The sequence below is a fragment of the Tenrec ecaudatus genome, chromosome 17, assembly GCF_050624435.1.
Source record: "Tenrec ecaudatus isolate mTenEca1 chromosome 17, mTenEca1.hap1, whole genome shotgun sequence".
Lineage (NCBI taxonomy): Eukaryota > Metazoa > Chordata > Mammalia > Afrosoricida > Tenrecidae > Tenrec > Tenrec ecaudatus.
Genome location: NC_134546.1, coordinates 14,203,734 through 14,222,348, shown reverse-complemented (window position 1 = coordinate 14,222,348; position 18,615 = coordinate 14,203,734). Strand labels below are relative to the sequence as shown.

The 18,615-nt window shown below is 39.2% G+C and overlaps 1 protein-coding gene across 2 annotated transcripts; it reads right to left on the bottom strand.

Moving 5' to 3' along the window:
* Positions 1 to 1,017: 1,017 nt before the first annotated feature.
* On the bottom strand, positions 1,018 to 16,958 carry ETAA1 (ETAA1 activator of ATR kinase). 2 transcript variants are annotated; one of them, XM_075535205.1, is made up of 6 exons: positions 16,619 to 16,958; positions 15,376 to 15,504; positions 14,830 to 14,906; positions 10,144 to 10,256; positions 7,932 to 9,949; positions 1,018 to 2,941 (listed from the first exon to the last, which is right to left on the bottom strand). In XM_075535205.1, the coding sequence occupies exons 1-6, from the start codon at positions 16,833 to 16,835 to the stop codon at positions 2,823 to 2,825; spliced, it is 2,673 nt and encodes an 890-aa protein (XP_075391320.1). In that variant the 5' UTR covers positions 16,836 to 16,958; the 3' UTR covers positions 1,018 to 2,822. The 2 variants fall into 2 exon arrangements, with proteins under 2 accessions (XP_075391320.1, XP_075391321.1); XM_075535206.1 differs by lacking the exon at positions 16,619 to 16,958 and having other exon boundaries at positions 15,381 to 15,421.
* Between the last annotated feature and the right edge of the window lie 1,657 nt (positions 16,959 to 18,615).

Genomic DNA, 18,615 nt, shown 5'->3' with positions numbered 1-18,615 from the left:
CTCTGTCACCTTGGCTGGACCAGAATTCTCAATTAAGGCAGCTTTCTAGTAAGGATTACTAGGCAGTTAAATCCTAGTAAGCTCCCATAATGTGACCTAGCATGGGGTAATTGACTCCATAATGGCATCTGCAGTGACCTGCCAATCAGTTTTAAGATTAGGATGGAAAACAAGCCCCCTTACTCAGGTCACAGCCCTGGTGCAATTAAAAGGAAGTTTCAACAGGGTGTAGCCTATTTCCTATATACGTAGACCTCGTGGAAAAAACTTTTTTCTTTGGATCTGCGTCATGTATGCCTGACTGACCTCTGGACTCGAGCCAATGGCCTGCCATACCCAGGAGCCATCGGCGCTCTGCCAACCTTGGGCTCTTTCTCTTTTGTAGGCACAAGCCTGTGCTTCGCCTGAACATCTTGAGTTCCCGTGTCCCCGAGCATATCTGAGTCAGGAAAATCTTCCCATTAACATCTTACTCGAGGACTCGTCACCTGCCTTGACTTGGGACTGAACTTACGCACTTTGGAAGCTGAGTGAGACATTTCCGTGCTGTTAATTTCTAGTTATGTGTGTGTATATTCAACGGGTGTATGGATGTGTGCATGTGACTGGTTTTGCTTTGAATCCAGCCTATGACACAAACCTCCAGGTATTGGTGCAACATCAACTGAAATGTTTCCAGTTTGTGGAAACAGGAGTGCGGAAGGCACTCATAGCCACACCAAGAAAACTGGAAGACAGCTTCACCTGACTTCACGAGGGCTGTATTTCTGTCCATCCCATAGAAATCATATAGGAATTAAAAGAACATGGGAATTATCAGATATCATTATCACCTGCACTCAAAAATTGTGCTGAAAATAAAAATGTTTGCAGGAGTACATCAACCGTGAGCTGCCAGGAATTGAAGCTGGATTTAGAAGACGGTGTCACTACGCCACTGCTGGTCAGATGGGTCTGGATGAGAACAGCAAACACCAGGAAGGTGTCTACTTCTGGACTGTGTAGAACATAACAAATTATGTACAACACACCGTAAAGAATGGGGATTTAAGAATCTTTAATTGTGCTTTCGTGGAACCTGTACATAGACTAAGAGGTCCAGTCTTTAAGACAGCAAGAGGGTACTACACAGTTTAAATCAGGAAATGTATGGGGCAGAGTGGTATCCTGTCATCTTACTTATTCAATCTGTATGCTGAACAAATCATCCAAGAAGTTGTACCATAAGAACTTGGCATCAGGATTAGAAGACAACTCATTGTAAGCTGGTATGAAGATGATATTTACTGAAAATGAATAGGAATAAAAGCACTTGTTTATGAAAATCAAAGACTACAGCTTTCAGTATGGATTATACTTCATGTGAAACAAAAACCACTACACCACCAGGACTCCACCACTCACTATGTAACAGTCAAGATAATCAAGTTTCCTTTTAAAGAAAAAAGTGATCACTGCTAAGAAAACTATTGCATAATTAACAGTATAGGCTGTAGGAAAGCACAGCAAAATAATCAGATACCATGTGACAACTTTTAGAAACACTATAAGACAATTATAACTAAACAACAAATAACCATGCATCATAGATTGCCCCATGAATAACACAACGTTTCAAAATGTTCATGGAATAACTCTCTTTTCCCTCAAATATTTTGAAGGTACCTTCATATAAAGAATAAATACCATCAAAATTACAGATAAGAAATCCAGACAGATGTTGAGGTAACAGTTTCAAAGAAATGGAAACTTATGAGGCTCGGTATTAATGAACGGACAAAACAGGAAAGATGAATTTTAGGAAAAGATAAAAGGGCTGCAGTTCATTTTCTTACATAACATATTTCCTCTATTTATTGAAGTCATTATATATTCTTAGAAAAATAATAAAGATTACCTAGAATCCACTATGTATCTGAAAATACAATTTAGAGAATTATATATGCCTACATAAAAATAACTTAAAATGGGATTATTATGACAGATCTAAGGTACCCGAATAGTGGTAAGCACCATGATAGAATAAGTTTTCCCATTGATAATTTTTTCAAAAGTCATTTGGGAGTAATAAAATTTTTCTGCTTATGCTCCATGATTAAATTTTAAAATATTGATCAAACAATTCAAAATAGGAAAATGAGCAACAGGAAGAGGGGAAATAGAGAAAAAATATTTAGTAAAGTCAGTAAACTAAAGAGAAAGTTCAAAGTTCTGAATGTTAATGACGTCATAATACTTATAAAGGCAATCTATTTCCTCTTCTCTAAACTAGTTGTCTTAAATGAGTATTTTCCCAAAAAACCTTGGAAGATTATCAAAATATACCACACAAATATTAAAATACTAAATAATTTTGTTATCAGTGATTAAGTTCTTATTTTCCACCAACCATGGTAGCATTAAACTTCAGAAACACATAAATGCACAAACCTAAAACAAGAACCATTCTGGAAAGCAGTCTCCATTAGTAAGCAGAAGCTTGCTATTAGGAAGACACTGTTACAATAAAGAAGTATGTAAACTGCATACCTTCCGTGGCCCCTCTGCAAGCGTAGTATTGAAAAATAAAATCACTGCCATCTGTAAATTCCAGTACATAGTGGCTGATTTTCAAAAACTTACATGTAATTCTTTTCACTTCTTTCTGACTTTATTGACTATTATAAACATTGATTTATTAAATAACTTGTAAGTAGAATTCTAAGCTTTACAATTCAGCACTAACTTTCTCACAGAGAAATTGAGAAAACCATTCTGTCCTATCACAGATAGTTATTAACAGTCTTTGTTATTATGTCTTCCAAGCAGTATTTCATTAGAAATCAAGTGGAAGCGGCATTTACGGAAGTTGCTCGCGCTCTGGCCATTCTTCGCACCAAGGCCTCTTGTCTCTTTCTCTGAATTTCTTCGGGAGAATACTTTCTATTTTTCTCTTCTTCCTCTAAAAATTAAAAATAGAAACATGAGTTATACACACACGAGGTTTACTTGGCGTGGAGTCAAGCTGTGCATGGTATCGTTGCTGCGAGCCATGGAGTTGGCTCCGACCCACAGTGACCCAATGTGCAACAGGACACACTGCACAGCCCTGTGGCAGCCTCGCAATTGTTCTTAGTCTTCGGTGTCAGCCATCTCCTCGAGGGCCTTCCTCCCCGCCTTTGCTGGCCCTGCTTTATCAAACATGATGGTTTCTTCAGTATCTAGATTTCCCATAATACTTTAGTTATTAGATCACACAACTTACCAAAAGTAAGATTTCCAGAAAAAAAAAAAAGATGTGTGTGTGTATGTGGAGAGAGCTGTAGGTCATAAAAACAAAAGCAAAAACAGATTGATCTGTTCCTACTGATGTTTTCTTTTCCTCTGAGATAAAATTCATTTGATTAAAATCTATCTTTATGTTGATTACCCACCTACTAAAAAATTCTTGTGGAACTAGAGTCTAATTTATATAAGCTATGAATGAATACATTCACAAAACAAACTATGGTTTTTGAAATTATGGATCGTTTATGCTAAAAGTGGTAACAATATAACATATCAAAGTACACTGGATAGCAATACCTCCAATAGTGTTGTTTTTTTATTATAGTTGCATCTTTATTAGAAAGTCTCTGCTGTCATTTAGCGTTTTCCACCACCCCGGGAGCAGACACTTTCACAGGCTGCACCGTCATTTGCTTAGGTACTGTCTTTGTGGGGCTTTAGGAGCGGCCATTGCTGTCTTTTGAGAAGCCTGCTTTGCCTGTTTTGCTTCCTTGGCCGCCCTGATGGCCTGTTCTCATCGGGCCTGTCTAACCTCAGGTTTCTGGTTCCTCTTGGCCATCGTATCAGCAAGAGCTGCACCAGGGATGGCCCTCTGGAATTTGACTGCATGGCGGGTTCTTTTCTTTTGAATTTCTTCCGACTGCCCCTTCTGGTGCTTCCTCCGGTAGAGGACAGTCCAGTTTCTCTGCCGAGGGTTCCTCTGGGAAAGGAACGCCGATTCCATTTTGCATTAAGGAACTGGAAAACCTTTCCATCGGCCCTGGAGTAGCGCCGCCCGTGCCCGGGGTAAATCTCGTACCCGCTGAAGCTGCACAGCTGGACCTGCATGGCTGCAGCAGCAGATGGCCGGGGAAGATGGCGAAGAGGCTAATGGGAAGGGGAGTGTGCTTTTATTAAAGAAAAATCCACTAACATTGAGTCTATTCCAACTCACTGACATCTGATGAAGTCTATCTGGGGCGAACCATCTTTATTGGTGAAGAGAGCAGCTGATGGATATGAATCACCAATTTTGCTGTTAGCACCCCAGAGCCTAACCCTGAGCCAGCGCTCCTATGGTTCTTTACTAGAAGTTACTTTAACTTTCTATCTACTTTTGAATCTACTTTTTGCTCTATAGAGTGTTGAGGCTTTCGATTTAGTCATTAAGGAAGTCTGCTAGAGTAAAATTTCTCACGCCATTAAGTTTAAATTCTACTACTTGTGTTGCAATGATGCAATTCTACTGGGTATGAAAGAGCCCATCGACATTAGAAAAGCAATTAATGTAATCCACCATAGAAAGCAAAGAAAAATTCAGACAGTCATGTCAATGTAAACAGAAAAAGAAGTTGTCAAAACCCCAACTCATTTCTGCTAAAAATAGTCAACAAAATAGTAACAGAAGGGAAATTGGTAAACGTAATTCTGGGCATAGACACCAAATCAATGGTCAGTGTTCATCTTAGAAAAACTAAAAGCATTCTCTTTGTGAATGGCACCACTTTATTCTGTAATGTATTGAATGCCCTATACAGATTAATAAAGCAAAAAAGGAAAGTAAAAGGCAACCAAATTGGCATAGAAAAAGTAACACTCTATCTCTGGATATGATCCTATTTGTTTACAATCCCCAAAACTCAACATCAAAATTACAGGAACTAATTTCAAGAGTCACCAACGTGACAAGGTAGTAAAGGCTCAATGTACAAAGAGAAGTATGCAAAGGAAATGCAGAACATCCCTACAGAAGTCGTCCAAAAGATCCAATACTTACATATAGCCAGCGACACAAAACACCGATACAAGGAAAACGAAAAAACATTACTACAAGCAATCAAGAGAACCTCACACAAATGGAAGACTAGATATATCATGCTTATGGATAAGCCAAACACTACCCAAAGCAATCTACAGATAAATTGCAATCCTGATTCAATGCCAATATCATTTTTTTAAGAGATGAAAACACCAATTACCAACTTTCTATGGAAATAAAAGAGACCATAGATACAACAAGCAAGTTAATTAGCCTCATATTTTTAATCTCAAAATCTATATGAAGCAAGATGACAGTAAATTGGCATTTGAGGAATATTCGAATACTCCAGAGCAATTTTGTCTGGACTGAAATGGGAGCAGGTTCAATTAACTAAAATATACTCTTTTCAATATGTACAACACAACTCTTACTAGGTTGGCAAGTTTTAAAGCTTCAAAGTATCTAATATGGGCTATGATGTAAATAAATATTTTTCTGTGTTTGTTACGATATAACTTTTTTTTAAATTGCAACTATTTGGGAAGGCAATTTCTTGATTGCCTTTAAAATTAGGAACATTCTCTGATATTAACTACAAATTAGCAAATACAACTGCAGAAGTAACCTATGCAGAAGGATACTTATAGTATTATTTGTGATTGCTAAAATCCACAAATAACCGAAACATGCATCAGTGGGAAACAGTTAAATTATGGCGCCTCCATCTAACGACCTACAAGTAACAACATCAGTAAGATGACTGAAGAAAGTAATTTATATACACCAACATGAAACAGTCATATTACGTAAAAGCAAGGGAAAATTGTCAAAGAATCAGCATACAGTATATAATTCCATGTATTTAAATAAATGAGACACATTTTTACAGACATGCAAAGTACTAAAACGCTACATGAAACTTTTCATTGTAACTTCCCTTGAAAAATTATTCTAGATGAGAAATAGAAGATTTACCTTTTTTCTTCCAATTATTCTATGCTGCTATTTGTTTAAAACAACTAGCATATGGATTTTGTAAAAGTTCAATTAACTAAGAAAGTGGCAGCAGTAATGTCAACAAAAATATCACCTCGACTCTAAATAAAAAAAATAATAATCTAATGTTAAAACCGAACACCCCATGCTATGATGGTATTGATCTACATCTAGGGGTCCTGAAGCTTTTTAAACAGGGGGCCAGTTCACTGTCCCTCAGACCAGTTGGAGGGCCGGACTATAGTTTAAAAAAAACTATGAACAAATTCCTATGCACATTGCACATATCTTATTTTGAAATAAAAAAACAAAAGGGGGAAAAACACCCAGTCGCATGTGGCCCATAGGTCGTAGTAATAGAGTTCAATCCTTAGCCTCAACTGGAAATTTGATTTTTTAAAATCTACCATTACACACTTGTATAGTAAATGCTGTAACAAATATAAACATGTGATACTGGAGAAAGAGCCTGGATCGTAAAGGGCAAATGGGGTATGCATGTTGGGGAACCAAGTTTCTGGCGAAGAAGGCAGTAGCATCGACGAAGACATCAGATTATGAAAAAGCATTGGGCTAGAAGTATACAAGTCTTTATACTTGCTTTTTTATTTCCTTAAACAAAAAAAAGTCATAGTACCTGTGAGTGAATAACCCTCTTTGCATATTACATGAGGCTCATTTAAATATTTATTCAGCACCATTTAAGTGCCAGATGCTGCAGTAGGCCTAGTTATGCAATGACATATAGCAAAATTATTAAATAGATATTTAATCACATCTGCTTTAAGAAAAAAACTGAAGTTATGTATCTGAAAATGACAAGGACTTCTACACTGGTCAAGGAAGGTGTTGGTGAGATGGAAATACAGAAACTGAGACTAAAGCGCAAGAGAAGACCGCCAAACCAAACAAATGGTGGGGGAAGAATCCGGGCGGGGGAAGAATAGTGTGGTCCAAGTTCTTTTGGAAGAGTTGAAAGACAGTTGATGTAGGTGAGGTTTAGTAGGTAAAGGAAAAATTGGAATGAAATACGACAGGCAGGTCAAGAAGCAGAACCATGAATGTCCATACTTTAGTTGAAATGTAAGAAAGGCGACCTCTCACGGCTATTGTAAGCAGAGGAATGCCAGGTTTGCCTGCCTGTTTTAAAAGTTTACCCTGCAGTGAGGAGAACAGAATTGAAAGGGACAAGTTAAAGAACCACCGTTTAGTGCAGAAATGCTGGCTTACACAAGGGAGGCGACAATCGACAGTGAAGCGGATGTAAAGATAGCTGTTGAGTTAGACATTGGAATGCATGGCCTAATGAAGAACTGCGGAGGGCGAGTGGAATGAGAAGACATAAGGGCCGGTAGATTAAAAACTCAAACTCACTGCCATCGACACAATGCTGACTCATAACCTCTGTGGGTTTCTGAGACTGTAACTGTCGATGGGAGTAGAAAGCCCAGTCTTTCTCCCGTGGAGCTGCTGGTGGTTTCAAACCGCATACCATGAGGATCGCAGCCCAAACATAACCCCTACACCACCAGGTCTACTATGGTAGATTATATCAGGTTAGTAAATCAAAACGCTTATCTCAATAACACTGAATTTTTATATCCTATGTTAAGCCTGCAAATACTGTTCATTTTGATTCTACTAAAAGTTAAAGTAGGTATTAGAAAAGTAAAGTCTTAAAGCAATGAGGTGCTTAATAAACAAAGTATTAAAAATACAACAGCAATAAACACACCTACAAGTAAAACCCTCAGGAAGTAATTCTAAGCTAATCAACAGAATTTATCGAGTGTCTACAACTTACCACTCATTGCATGAAATGCAGGAAATGATTGAAACTGTTTGTTATCCTTTACTTTACTCAAACTCAAAATAACCAGTAACTATTTCAAAAATGATTCTTTTAAAACAAAACAATCTCACATACCTTTTGAAGGCTGTTTTCCAGATTCAGAAAATTTTGTGAAAGACTGCTGCTGAATAACTTCATGTAATGGGTTGATGGATGGAGATTTATTTTCCTCTAAACTCTGTATAATTTTGGTATCAGGCAAACTTCCGACTGTACAATTTTTATTAAATTGAGAATGAGTCTCAGAACTTTTCAACTTAGTGAATGTATAGTTTGAAAATTTAGTTGTTTTGTTATGCTGAGTCTGCACTTCATTTTTTACTGTCCTGTGAGGAATCAATTTATTAGCAGTAGGAATTCCTGTACTTATATGACCTGGACTCACACTCAAATGTGAACTTCCTGCAAGAGCGAATGTAGAGCGATTCACTTTCATTGGAATATCGGTGTTATTCCAATGGACATGCAGGCTCTTGATCTCCTCACTGGAGTTCTTAGAGTACACAGCCAGCTGTGGTGCGGCACGTAAAATACTTGGCGAACTTCTACAAGTTTCTCCTTTCTCCGTCTTCACTGGTTTATCCATTTGTGAGCTATTTCCCGAGGATGATGCTTGCACTGTGACACTGTCCAGAGTCAGACGCTTTGATTGCACACAATGACTTCCCTTAGATGGAGTAAATGTGTTCTTAGCTCCATATTTGGAACTTTCATTCATCTCAGTTGTATTTTCTGATTTCTTACTTTCATTCCCAATGTCTTGTTGCTGAGATAGTCTTTCAATATCATCACATGCTTGATATAACAAATCATCATCGACATCATCTGTTTCCCAGGTATTCTCTAATACATGGCATGATTTAATAATTTCATTGGCAAATAATGGGTCATTCCAATCATCCAGGAAAGAAGTTACATTTGGTGCATTTGCCTGATTTAGCTTACTGTCGGATTTGGTTTCGCTGGCTGAAGTTGCAGGTCCATAGAGATCTGTATTAGGAGATGTCTTCAAAGACTGATTGGAAATTGGCTTACTTTTTTGTTCATTAAAATATCCTGTGTTCAAAGCAGACTTTCTTCCAGAAGCATTTACAGGAGTAAGTTTAGTATAAATATCTTCCTTTATTTTTGTAACACTCGACGAGGCAAGTGCACAATCTTGAATTCTATCTCTAATAGTCATTTTATTGCGTGATCTCTCCAATTTCATTTTATTCCCAGTAGATGATAATGGCTTTGGTTTCTCATGCAGAGTTGGCATTTTTTTTGCTTTTTCATCATCTACGAATTCTCGGCTGCTTATCTTTGAAGGAAGACCTTGCAAACTTCTTGAATTACTTGGCCTGACATCTACATGTGTATCTGATCTTGAGTTACTGCTATCATTTTTAGAGTTAAAAGTAGAAATATCCTTATGAGCAGCACCATGAGCAGTATTAGGCACAGGGATTGGTTCTGGCGTGTCCACAGTTGGCAGCACAAAGGGTTCGTTTCGGAGGAAGTTTTCCCAGTCCTCCGCCATACCACTGGTAGCAAATGGATCAAGGTGCTCACTGGAAGCTTCCATTTCCTTAGTGCAGGGAGTCACACATGGTTTGGTCATGATGGGAGTGTCTGCTCCCAAAGACAGTGACCCACAAGTCGTGCCCACAGTTTGACTCGTAATGACTGTTTCCTTTTTAAGAGCACTTTTCTTTCCAAAAGTTGTGTTGGTGGTGCTCAAAACAGTACATGACCGATCCTGGCTGAATTGTCCGCTACATTTCTGAGTGGAACCATCAAAAATGGCATTCAAGGCTGCTTCAATCTTTTGGTCGAATAACTTATAACTGCTATTTTGATCGTATTCCTTTGATTTCTTGGCGATTTCCTTCATAGGCGTCTCTGTTACAGCAGAATCTCTTTCAGGAAGTATAGGACATAATGATTGTATAAGTACATTATCTTCATAATCATTTGAAGTCTCTGAAATCATCTGGGTAAAATCACAATTCCTTTCATCTTGCTCTTGAATCACATCTAGTTCTTCCATATTTTTATCAAATTCTTTTGCCAACTTCATAAGTTCTTCTTCGTGATTTTGTGTTTTTGACCTATTAAATGTTTAAAAAAGATGCAACAGAAATGTTTTAAGAATCATTACAAATATTCGATTTCTACTTAACATATTTTGATATACTAAAACATGTCAGAATGAAAGAGAATTTATCATTTTAATAAATTTATAAAAATAGACTACTAATTAAAAATATTTGCTTCATTGAATCTCAGAAAAGCTTGAACTCACTTAGTGCAGCTGTATCTTGCTTTTGATTTCCCTTTTGCTACACTTGGGGTACAAGGAATAGCAGTTTCACCAATCCACACACCCAGCATAGAGTCTATTATAGGTTTTTCATCCTGTAGCAAATCGGAAAAAAGGAGGTGCAAAAAGCACCCCCCCAAAAAAGAAATTTTAACCACTTTCAAATTTTCCTACAGCAATAAATTCTGATAAAGAGTTTGTCACCAAATAAACTACAAAGGAAAGAAAACGGAGACAGGGAGAAATTGGGATATGGCAATAAGAAGTTGCATGAAGTGAATCATTTATGCTTAAAGTATAAAAAACCTTCAGTTAAGCATTCCTTATTTTAAGAGACTTGAACTTTATGCAATACATATTTAATAGAAGCATATGCGTTATCAAAAAAACCCACCCAGATTAACTTATTTCAATTTTTATAATATTTTCATGCAAATAAACAGTATAATAAATAAACTGTCTCATAACTCATCCACACTGAGAATAAAAAGGAGATACATATAGACCATTATCTGTATCATCTGACCCGCCACGTTTTTTCTTTCCCCATTATAATCTCAATCTAAAGTAAGCAATCCTTGTTGACCAGAACTGAGAACTCTTACATGGAATTAAAGTCAGGAATGAGGAGTTAGAATTGATGCTAAGGATGGTGCCCGGCTATCAAAAAATATAGCATCTGGAGTCTTAAAGGCTTGACGTTAAACAAGTAACCATATAACAGAGAAGCAACAAGCCCACGTGGAAGCAGCACACCAGCCTGTGCAATCATGAGGTGTCAATGGGATCTGGTAACAGGTATCAAAAGACCCAAAACAAACAAACAAGCAAAACCCCATATTGTTGAGAAAAAAGTGGGTCCGAGAAAAGACCCCAAACCCACCTGTAGACAATGGGACATCCCCCTCACAGAAGGGTCACTGGGAGGGATGACTCAACCAAGGAGAAGTAGAGTGATCAAGCCACACACAATATTGCTCTGGTTCCTTGAGGCTTCCCTCCCTACCACTATCATGACCACAGTCCTGCCTTGCTCTTTGGGCTAGACCAGAGCAGGAGCATGTGCATAGGTACAAGTAAGAGGTAAAATAAAAGTGGGTGAAGGGAGATATCACACAGTGTAAGACATGAAAAATAATAATTTATGAATTATCAAGGATTCATGAGGGAGGGAGGGGAAAACAATGAGGAAGTGATACCCAAAGCTCAAGTAGAAAGAAAATGCTTTGAGAATAATGATGGCAACAAATGTACAAATGTGCTTGACATTGGATTGTGATAAGAGTTTACAAACCCCCAATAAAGTGCTTAAAAAAAGAGGTAAGAGCTCAAGACACATGGAAACCGGGAACAGAAATGGGAGTAGCTATACCAGGAGGGTAGGGGGAAGATGAGAAAAGGAGGGGAAGGAGAGGGAACTGTTTGCAGTGATGGACACATAACCACCCAGACCCCGACTCCCAGGGGAATGAACAAGAGAAACCATGGGGAAAAGGAGACAGCGGTCAGGGTAAGGTATGAAAATAATAATAGTCTATAACTTATCAAGGGGTCAAGAGGGTGAAGGAAAAAAGAGGAGCTGATATTAAGGGCTCAATAGAAAGTAAATGTTTAGAAAATAATGATGGCAACATATCTACAAATATGGTTGATACAATTGATGTATAGATTGTCATAAAAGCTGTAGAAGCCCCCAATAAAATGATCTGAAACAAACAAACATTCTAGAGAATAGGTAAAAACCAGAAAAGTGGAACTGCTTTTTAGAAAACCTGTTGACAACATTTGAATCTAATGTTAATAATAATAATACTAAAACTGTAACACGAGAAAAAAAAGAACTGATGCTAAGAATTAAATAAGGATAAGAACAAAAATAAGGGGAGAAAGCAGAAGTTCAATGGGGAGAGGCTCAAGCAAAGCAAGGGCCACCTTAATGTTAGGAGGGTTTGCTTTGCTCGGCTGCTACTTGCCCATGTTAGAAACCAGTGAACGACCTTGATAACAACCAGCCTCACAAATCAAACAGAAGACACTCTTTCTTAGTTACCCAGACTGAAGAGACTATACCAAACATGCATAACCTAATCCCTACACTATAGCTTACCTGAATGCAAAAGTCAGACACCACCACAACCCAAAATAAACTACAAACAAAACCCAACCTCACTGCCATTGAGTTTAGTCCAAGTTATAGAAGCTTAAGAAAAAAAACAACTGTGCCCTAAAGCTTCAGAGGCTGTAAATCTTTACAGCAGGTTCCCCATCTTTCTCCTGTCAGTCAGCAGCCTGACCCTTAACCCATTGTACCACAAAACTGCTTATATGAAGGCTCTGAAACTCACTGCCATCTAGTCAATTCTGACCTACTGACCCATAAGGCAAATAACAGACCCTGTGGGCGGCTGAGACTAAATCTTTAGAGGAGTAGACGGCCTCATCTTTCTCCCACAGAGGCACTGGTGATTTCAAACTGCTGACCTTGTGGTTAGGGGCCCAATGTCTAAGCGACTACAAGGGAGTCAATTCCAATGCATAGTTCCCATATAGGACAGAGTAGAACTGCTTCCTAGGGTTTCTGAGGCTGGAAATCTTTATGGGAGCCGACAACCTCAACTTTCTCCTACACAGCAGCTGGTGGATTTGAATCCTTGATCTTGCAGTTAGCAGCCCAACATGTAAGCCACTTACCCAAAGGGCTCCATTACTTGAAGGCAAGGATTCCTAAATTACCTCAGCATTTAGTACAATAAGACAATAAGAAAAATATCAGTTTACTTAGGTGAAAAGAGCCCTACAACTCGGTACCTTCAAATCTTCAGCTAATTCAACAAAGTGTATGCGATGCCAACTTGTCCCTAGTTAGCTTGGTCAATACTTGAACCCACTGTCACCGCGCTGATTCTGACTCAGGCCGAGCCTGTATCCCCTAGTGGGACCACTCCTAAGGGTTTCTGAGAAGATGAAACTTCATCTTCTTTCTGCAGAGTGGCTGCTGGGTTTAGACGGACAACTCCTGGCTAGCAGTCCAATGCTTAGCCCCAAGCAGTTCCGGCGCTCCTTGTACAATACTCATGTAGAGTCAATTTCCTCTCGGATTCTATGTAAAATTTTCCCCTTTCTGTTTCAACACAATTTTGAAATTAAGGAAAATGACATATTTAGTGATTAATTATAAACTCTTGGCCATTTAGCAAGGAATTTTTAATTTACTTACTTTTCTGGGAACAGAGTATGGTTTGTAAAGTCCAATTGTACACATACGTGCACTGCATGTACACATTACTGTTTATTTACAAGTGCTCCTGTTTCTTAAATGCCATTATTAAAAATTATAGAACTTTACTTGCCACTATCTTCCAGGTGCTGCGTCATTTATTCGTAAATCTATACTGCACAAAGTCATAGACATGTGCTACAAAGATATCACACTGAAGCAACACTGAGTAAGCAATTACTGAGAAAAGTGAAGTGGCTATCAATTAAAATGGAAGTGTAGATTTTAAAAAGATATACCACCTCTGAAAATATTAAATAATAATCCAAAGAAAATAGTCCACCTAAAAATAAACAGAATAACTATTTCATGTTGAGAACAAGTTTGAGAATATCACAAGCTTTTAAACAAACTTTGACACTGCCAAGTATTTCAGCTCTTTTAAAAGCGTTTAGCTGAAGAGGGCAACATTGAAAAGCAAACTAATTTCACTTTATTTCTTGTCTTGTACAAGCTACCACTCGCATACTGTTCCTATTTGTTATGAGTTATTTCCAGGCTATATATGTACAGGATCCAATAATTTACTCAATTATCTTTCTATCAGTATTTAGGATGGCCAGCCCAAACACATTTTATTTGCTTCTTTCAAGTGAAACCCACAATTAATGAAGATCTATTGTTAAGTTATAACGTAAGTCGTTTTATGGCATAAATGCTATTTAACTAATGAACCCTATGTAAAATGAGTGTCTATGACATGGTGAACATGGAATGTAGAGCTAGTAGCAACAGATTTGTTTTGACTGTACGAGTTGCTTGATTTTAACATCGACTACAGCTTTAATCCTCATAATACACTGGAAAGCAAGACAGGTAATAATTTTAATATATGACCGAGGGAACTGAGATTCTGAACATTCATGTGACTTGAAAAAGGTTATCCAATATAGGAGAAAATTCAGAAATAACTCTATATCGTGTTCTTTCCATGTTTACAAGTGTTTCCTGACGATCTTATAAATCCATGAGTATTAGTAAAAGCCACTTAAATATGGAAAAGGTAAAATAGATAGTAAGAAAATTTTACCAAAACATATCTATTTAAAAAAACGGTCTTTTTCTATTGTTTTAGTAATCTAAAAAGTTATGCCATATGTTATTAATTACAATATTAACAAAAAACACAAACCAAAGTCAAATGCACTCAAAAAATTAAACCAACAAATATATTTAGGAAAATGTATTTTACTAATTTTATGCTCTATGTTATGCTCTTTCTAAAACATGCATTTCAGAAGTAGCAAAGGTAAAAGTAATCTTTACTGCCTAATTTTTGGAAAAGAAAATGAGAAACAGTAAAATGTTATTTTTCATTTAGATGAGCAACACAAGGCCTTGTAGCATACTTTAAACTGTTTTTCAGAAACAATAAATCTAATTATATTTACCTGAGGAGCTATACAATTCACAATATGTGAAATCTCATCACTATCTGTGGTGTAAATCTGTTTTTTTCTTCCTTTACCTAAAGAAACAAAGACATGTCTATACACTGTAAACAAAAGCTTTAATTTAAAAACACTAGTGTCATGATTTTAATTAGCAATGGTTAGTTAGATCACTACATACTTGTGACATCATAGGAATATCATAAACCAGAACCCACTGCCAGTCAATTTTAATTCAGATTCAAAAGAACAGAGAACTGCTCCTTAGGGCTTCCAAGACCGTAAATTTTTATAGGAGCAAATTGCCCAATCTTTCTCCTGCAGGGCAGCAGGTTGATTTGAACTATCGACCTTGTAGTTAGCAACCCAACACATAACCCACTAGATCACCTGGGTTCCTTACAAGTATCATATTGATAAAAAACTAAAATTCTCAAAACATATCTGCGATATCAAAGTTCCAGATGTTTTCAGCCAACTGAAAATTTAGTTAATTCCTAATCCTGTCATATAGTTACCCTTATAAAAACCTCAATAGCAAATTACCTAACTGCTTTGTCATTGGAGAATTCTGATCCCAAAAGATATCACTCAGCCCCTCAGGATCATTAGGAGAACTGAAGGTGGATGGCAATAAATCCATTTTCTGCATTCTCTTTGGTGTTTCATACTTCTCTATGCAAAAAACAAAACAAAAAAAAGTGATTCAAGTAACAATTACTGCATTTGAAATAATTGTTTCAGTTCATAGAGCTCCCAAGTCAAATAACAATAGCTTAGACTGGACTACTTTGTATAGTCCAGTATCAAATTTTCTTGCATATTTTTGTTAAGAAAATTTTTCGCATAAAAATGTGTACAGCATTTGGTTTTAAAGGACGAATACCTCCAGTATTTTCAGGAAATATCTATGAATAAATAATACTGTATAACCCAGCTACTATATTCACTATCACTATGTCTGGGAGTCTTTGGAGAGTCATTTGTAAGGCACTACTATGCAAGTCAAATGTCTACCAATGAAAACCAGGTAGAACGTCTGTTTAGCCCTTTTCCCGACTGAACTTACACTAATCGCTTCAAAACTTATTAGTGATTCATTGGTTGGGAAGCTTTTTCTACTGTCCCTTTTGCATCTCCACCTAAAATTGTTTGGAGCTGCACTAAAGACACGTGGTAGCCAAAGTCACATTTTAGGAAAGTCGGCCCAGAAAACAACTTGTGTGTTTCGGTTCCGGGCAGGGCTAACTGCAAGCTTAATAAACGTGGAACGTGGACCAGAACGAAATTGGTGGGGCCTTAGGGTCCTAAGAGGGGAGAGTCAACACAGGTATTTCCGGTTTAGAAAGAGGCGTGACTCGACCAAGACGTAGAGAAGAAGGATCTTTTTTTTTTTTTCCCCGGGCGGCCCGGGTTCTAAGAGGAAGGCAAGTCGGGAAACCCAGCTTGGAGAGAGGGAATTCCCTCCGGGGAGTGGGAATTCCCTCCGGGAAGTGGGAAGGCGAGGGCCACGGGCCGCTCACAGACCCCTGCGGACGATCAGCAGGAGCACCTACAAAGTCGCGGTGCTCCCGACACAGGTAGACCCGGTGCCGGGGGAGGGGACATGAGCCCTGAAGCGACAGCGGGCCGACTCGGGGGAAAGGCGTGGGCAGTGGCCGTGGGTGATGTTGGGCCTTCCGGGGGGGAGGGGCGGGCACTTCTGGGAAAAGAAGACAGTGGAGGCTCCACTCCCACCCGCACCCCGCGTCTCCCCGGAGCGAGCTGGGCCGCGGGGCCGACGTCTCACCCTCAGGGTTACTTTTACGGCGGGAGGCGGTAGCCGGAGGCCGCTGCCCGGGCGGCGCGGGCCCTTCTTCCCCCCGGCAGAGCCTGGAGCGGCGGGCCGACCCCGGCCGCCTCTTCCCTGACTCGGACCCCGCCGAGCCGTACTCTTCCGCCGCGCCCGGCGTGCGCGGCGACTCCTTCGGGCCGAGGCCGTCCCCACGTTTCCTTCGCCGACTCATCGCCTACGGCCCCCCTCCGCCGGCCGCTTCTCCTCTCATCGTTGGCCACACGCGAAGGACCGCGGCAACACCGCGAGGGGAATTACGCGCCAACGGCCGCCGCCATCTTGGCCGGCCACGCCCCGCGCTCGAGGGGCCTGCTGATTGGCTGCGCTGAGGCGAGGGCGGAGCGTGCCGGGTTCCGGAGCTGCGCGCTTCCGCTGCCGGCGGACGGAGCCCGGGCTGCAAGGATTTGTAGGAATTGGGAGGCTGGCCTGAGAAATCCTGGTGGCTCAGGGATTAAAGCGCGCTGTTTGGGGGTGGAAAGGTGTGGCAATCTGCTTTCCCTACACATTTACAGTCTTAGAAACTATGGGACAGTTCTACTCCTATAGATTCGCAATGAAAATGTGTAGAAGACATTAAGTTTGAGTTAGTGCTGTTGGCTTTGGGAGTGGGAGGAGGGCCTTAAGATCTTGCAAGGAAGCATCTTTGATGGTGAGCCTACCGAGGTGGAAAGAAGATTGACTTCACCGCTCTCTCTGCCATCCAGTGGATTCTAATTCTTGGGGAACCCATGGTAGATGTGCCCCTGTGAGTTTCCTAGGCTGTAAACCCTTACAGAAGCTCAAAGCCCCTCTTTTCTCCCGTGGAGCTGCAGGTGGATTCGAACTACAGACCTTACAGTTATTTGCTCAACTCATAGACCAATATGCCACCAGGTCTTCCCGAATTGAATTGGAAATCGGATTTAGTGGCATGTCATTTACAACTGGAAGTACACAATGTTCCAAGATGTGCGTTATTGTTGGAGTTAGTGTTTGTCAAGAAAAGAAATCAAGAGATACAAATTAAGAAGGAAGACAATGCTTGTTTCATAGATAGTCTGTTATGTATATATTTCTTTTACAAATTAAGGATATGCTATTAATAAAAGAATTCAAGGAGATACAAATTAGGAAGGAAGACAATGCTTGTTTTATAGATAGTATGTTATGTATATATTTCTTTTAAAATTAAGGATATGCTATTAATAAAATAATTTAACAGAGCATGAGAAGCAAGTCCCTGGAGAAGGACATCATGCTTGGTGAAATGGAGGAACAGTGGCACATGAGGAAGGCCCTGGAGAAGATGGGTTGACACAGTGGCTGCAAAATCGAACTCAAACAGAACAATTGTGAGGCTGTCACGGTACCAAACCATTTTTCTTCTGTTGCCTGCGGGGTTGCTCCAAGTCCGAATGTACTCATGGGCACCTACAGCAAGCTGGAATCATTTCGTGTTCCAGGCTCTTAATCTTTACAGAAACCTCTACTTCTTCCCACTGAGCGACTGATAGGTTGGAACCTCTGGTAGTCCTGCATCAAATAACTAGGAATAAATTAGAACAAAGATTGTTATGAAATGAAAGAAAAATCTAATGACATGGAATTTTATATCATCTTCATGAATTGGAAGATTCAGTATCAATAGAATGTGAGTTTTCTCCCAATCGCTAGAGTCAAAGTATGTATATTCATTAGAAATCTCGAGATCTTTTGTTTTTTGGCTTAGTTTTAGGACCGTGGTAAGTTCATTTTAAAATTGATATGGAAATGCAAAGGACCAAAAATATCCAGGATAGGTTTGAAGATCTCATGAAGAATAATGAAGTGGGATTTAGCAAGTATGGAGACTCATAAAAGTATACTGCTTAAGATCAAACTAAGCAGGAGGGCCCCTGCCATGCTACATTCCCGTCGCTTGTCTTGTGCAATAAGAAAGGCTGACAAAAGAAGCAGAAAGAATTCAAGAACTC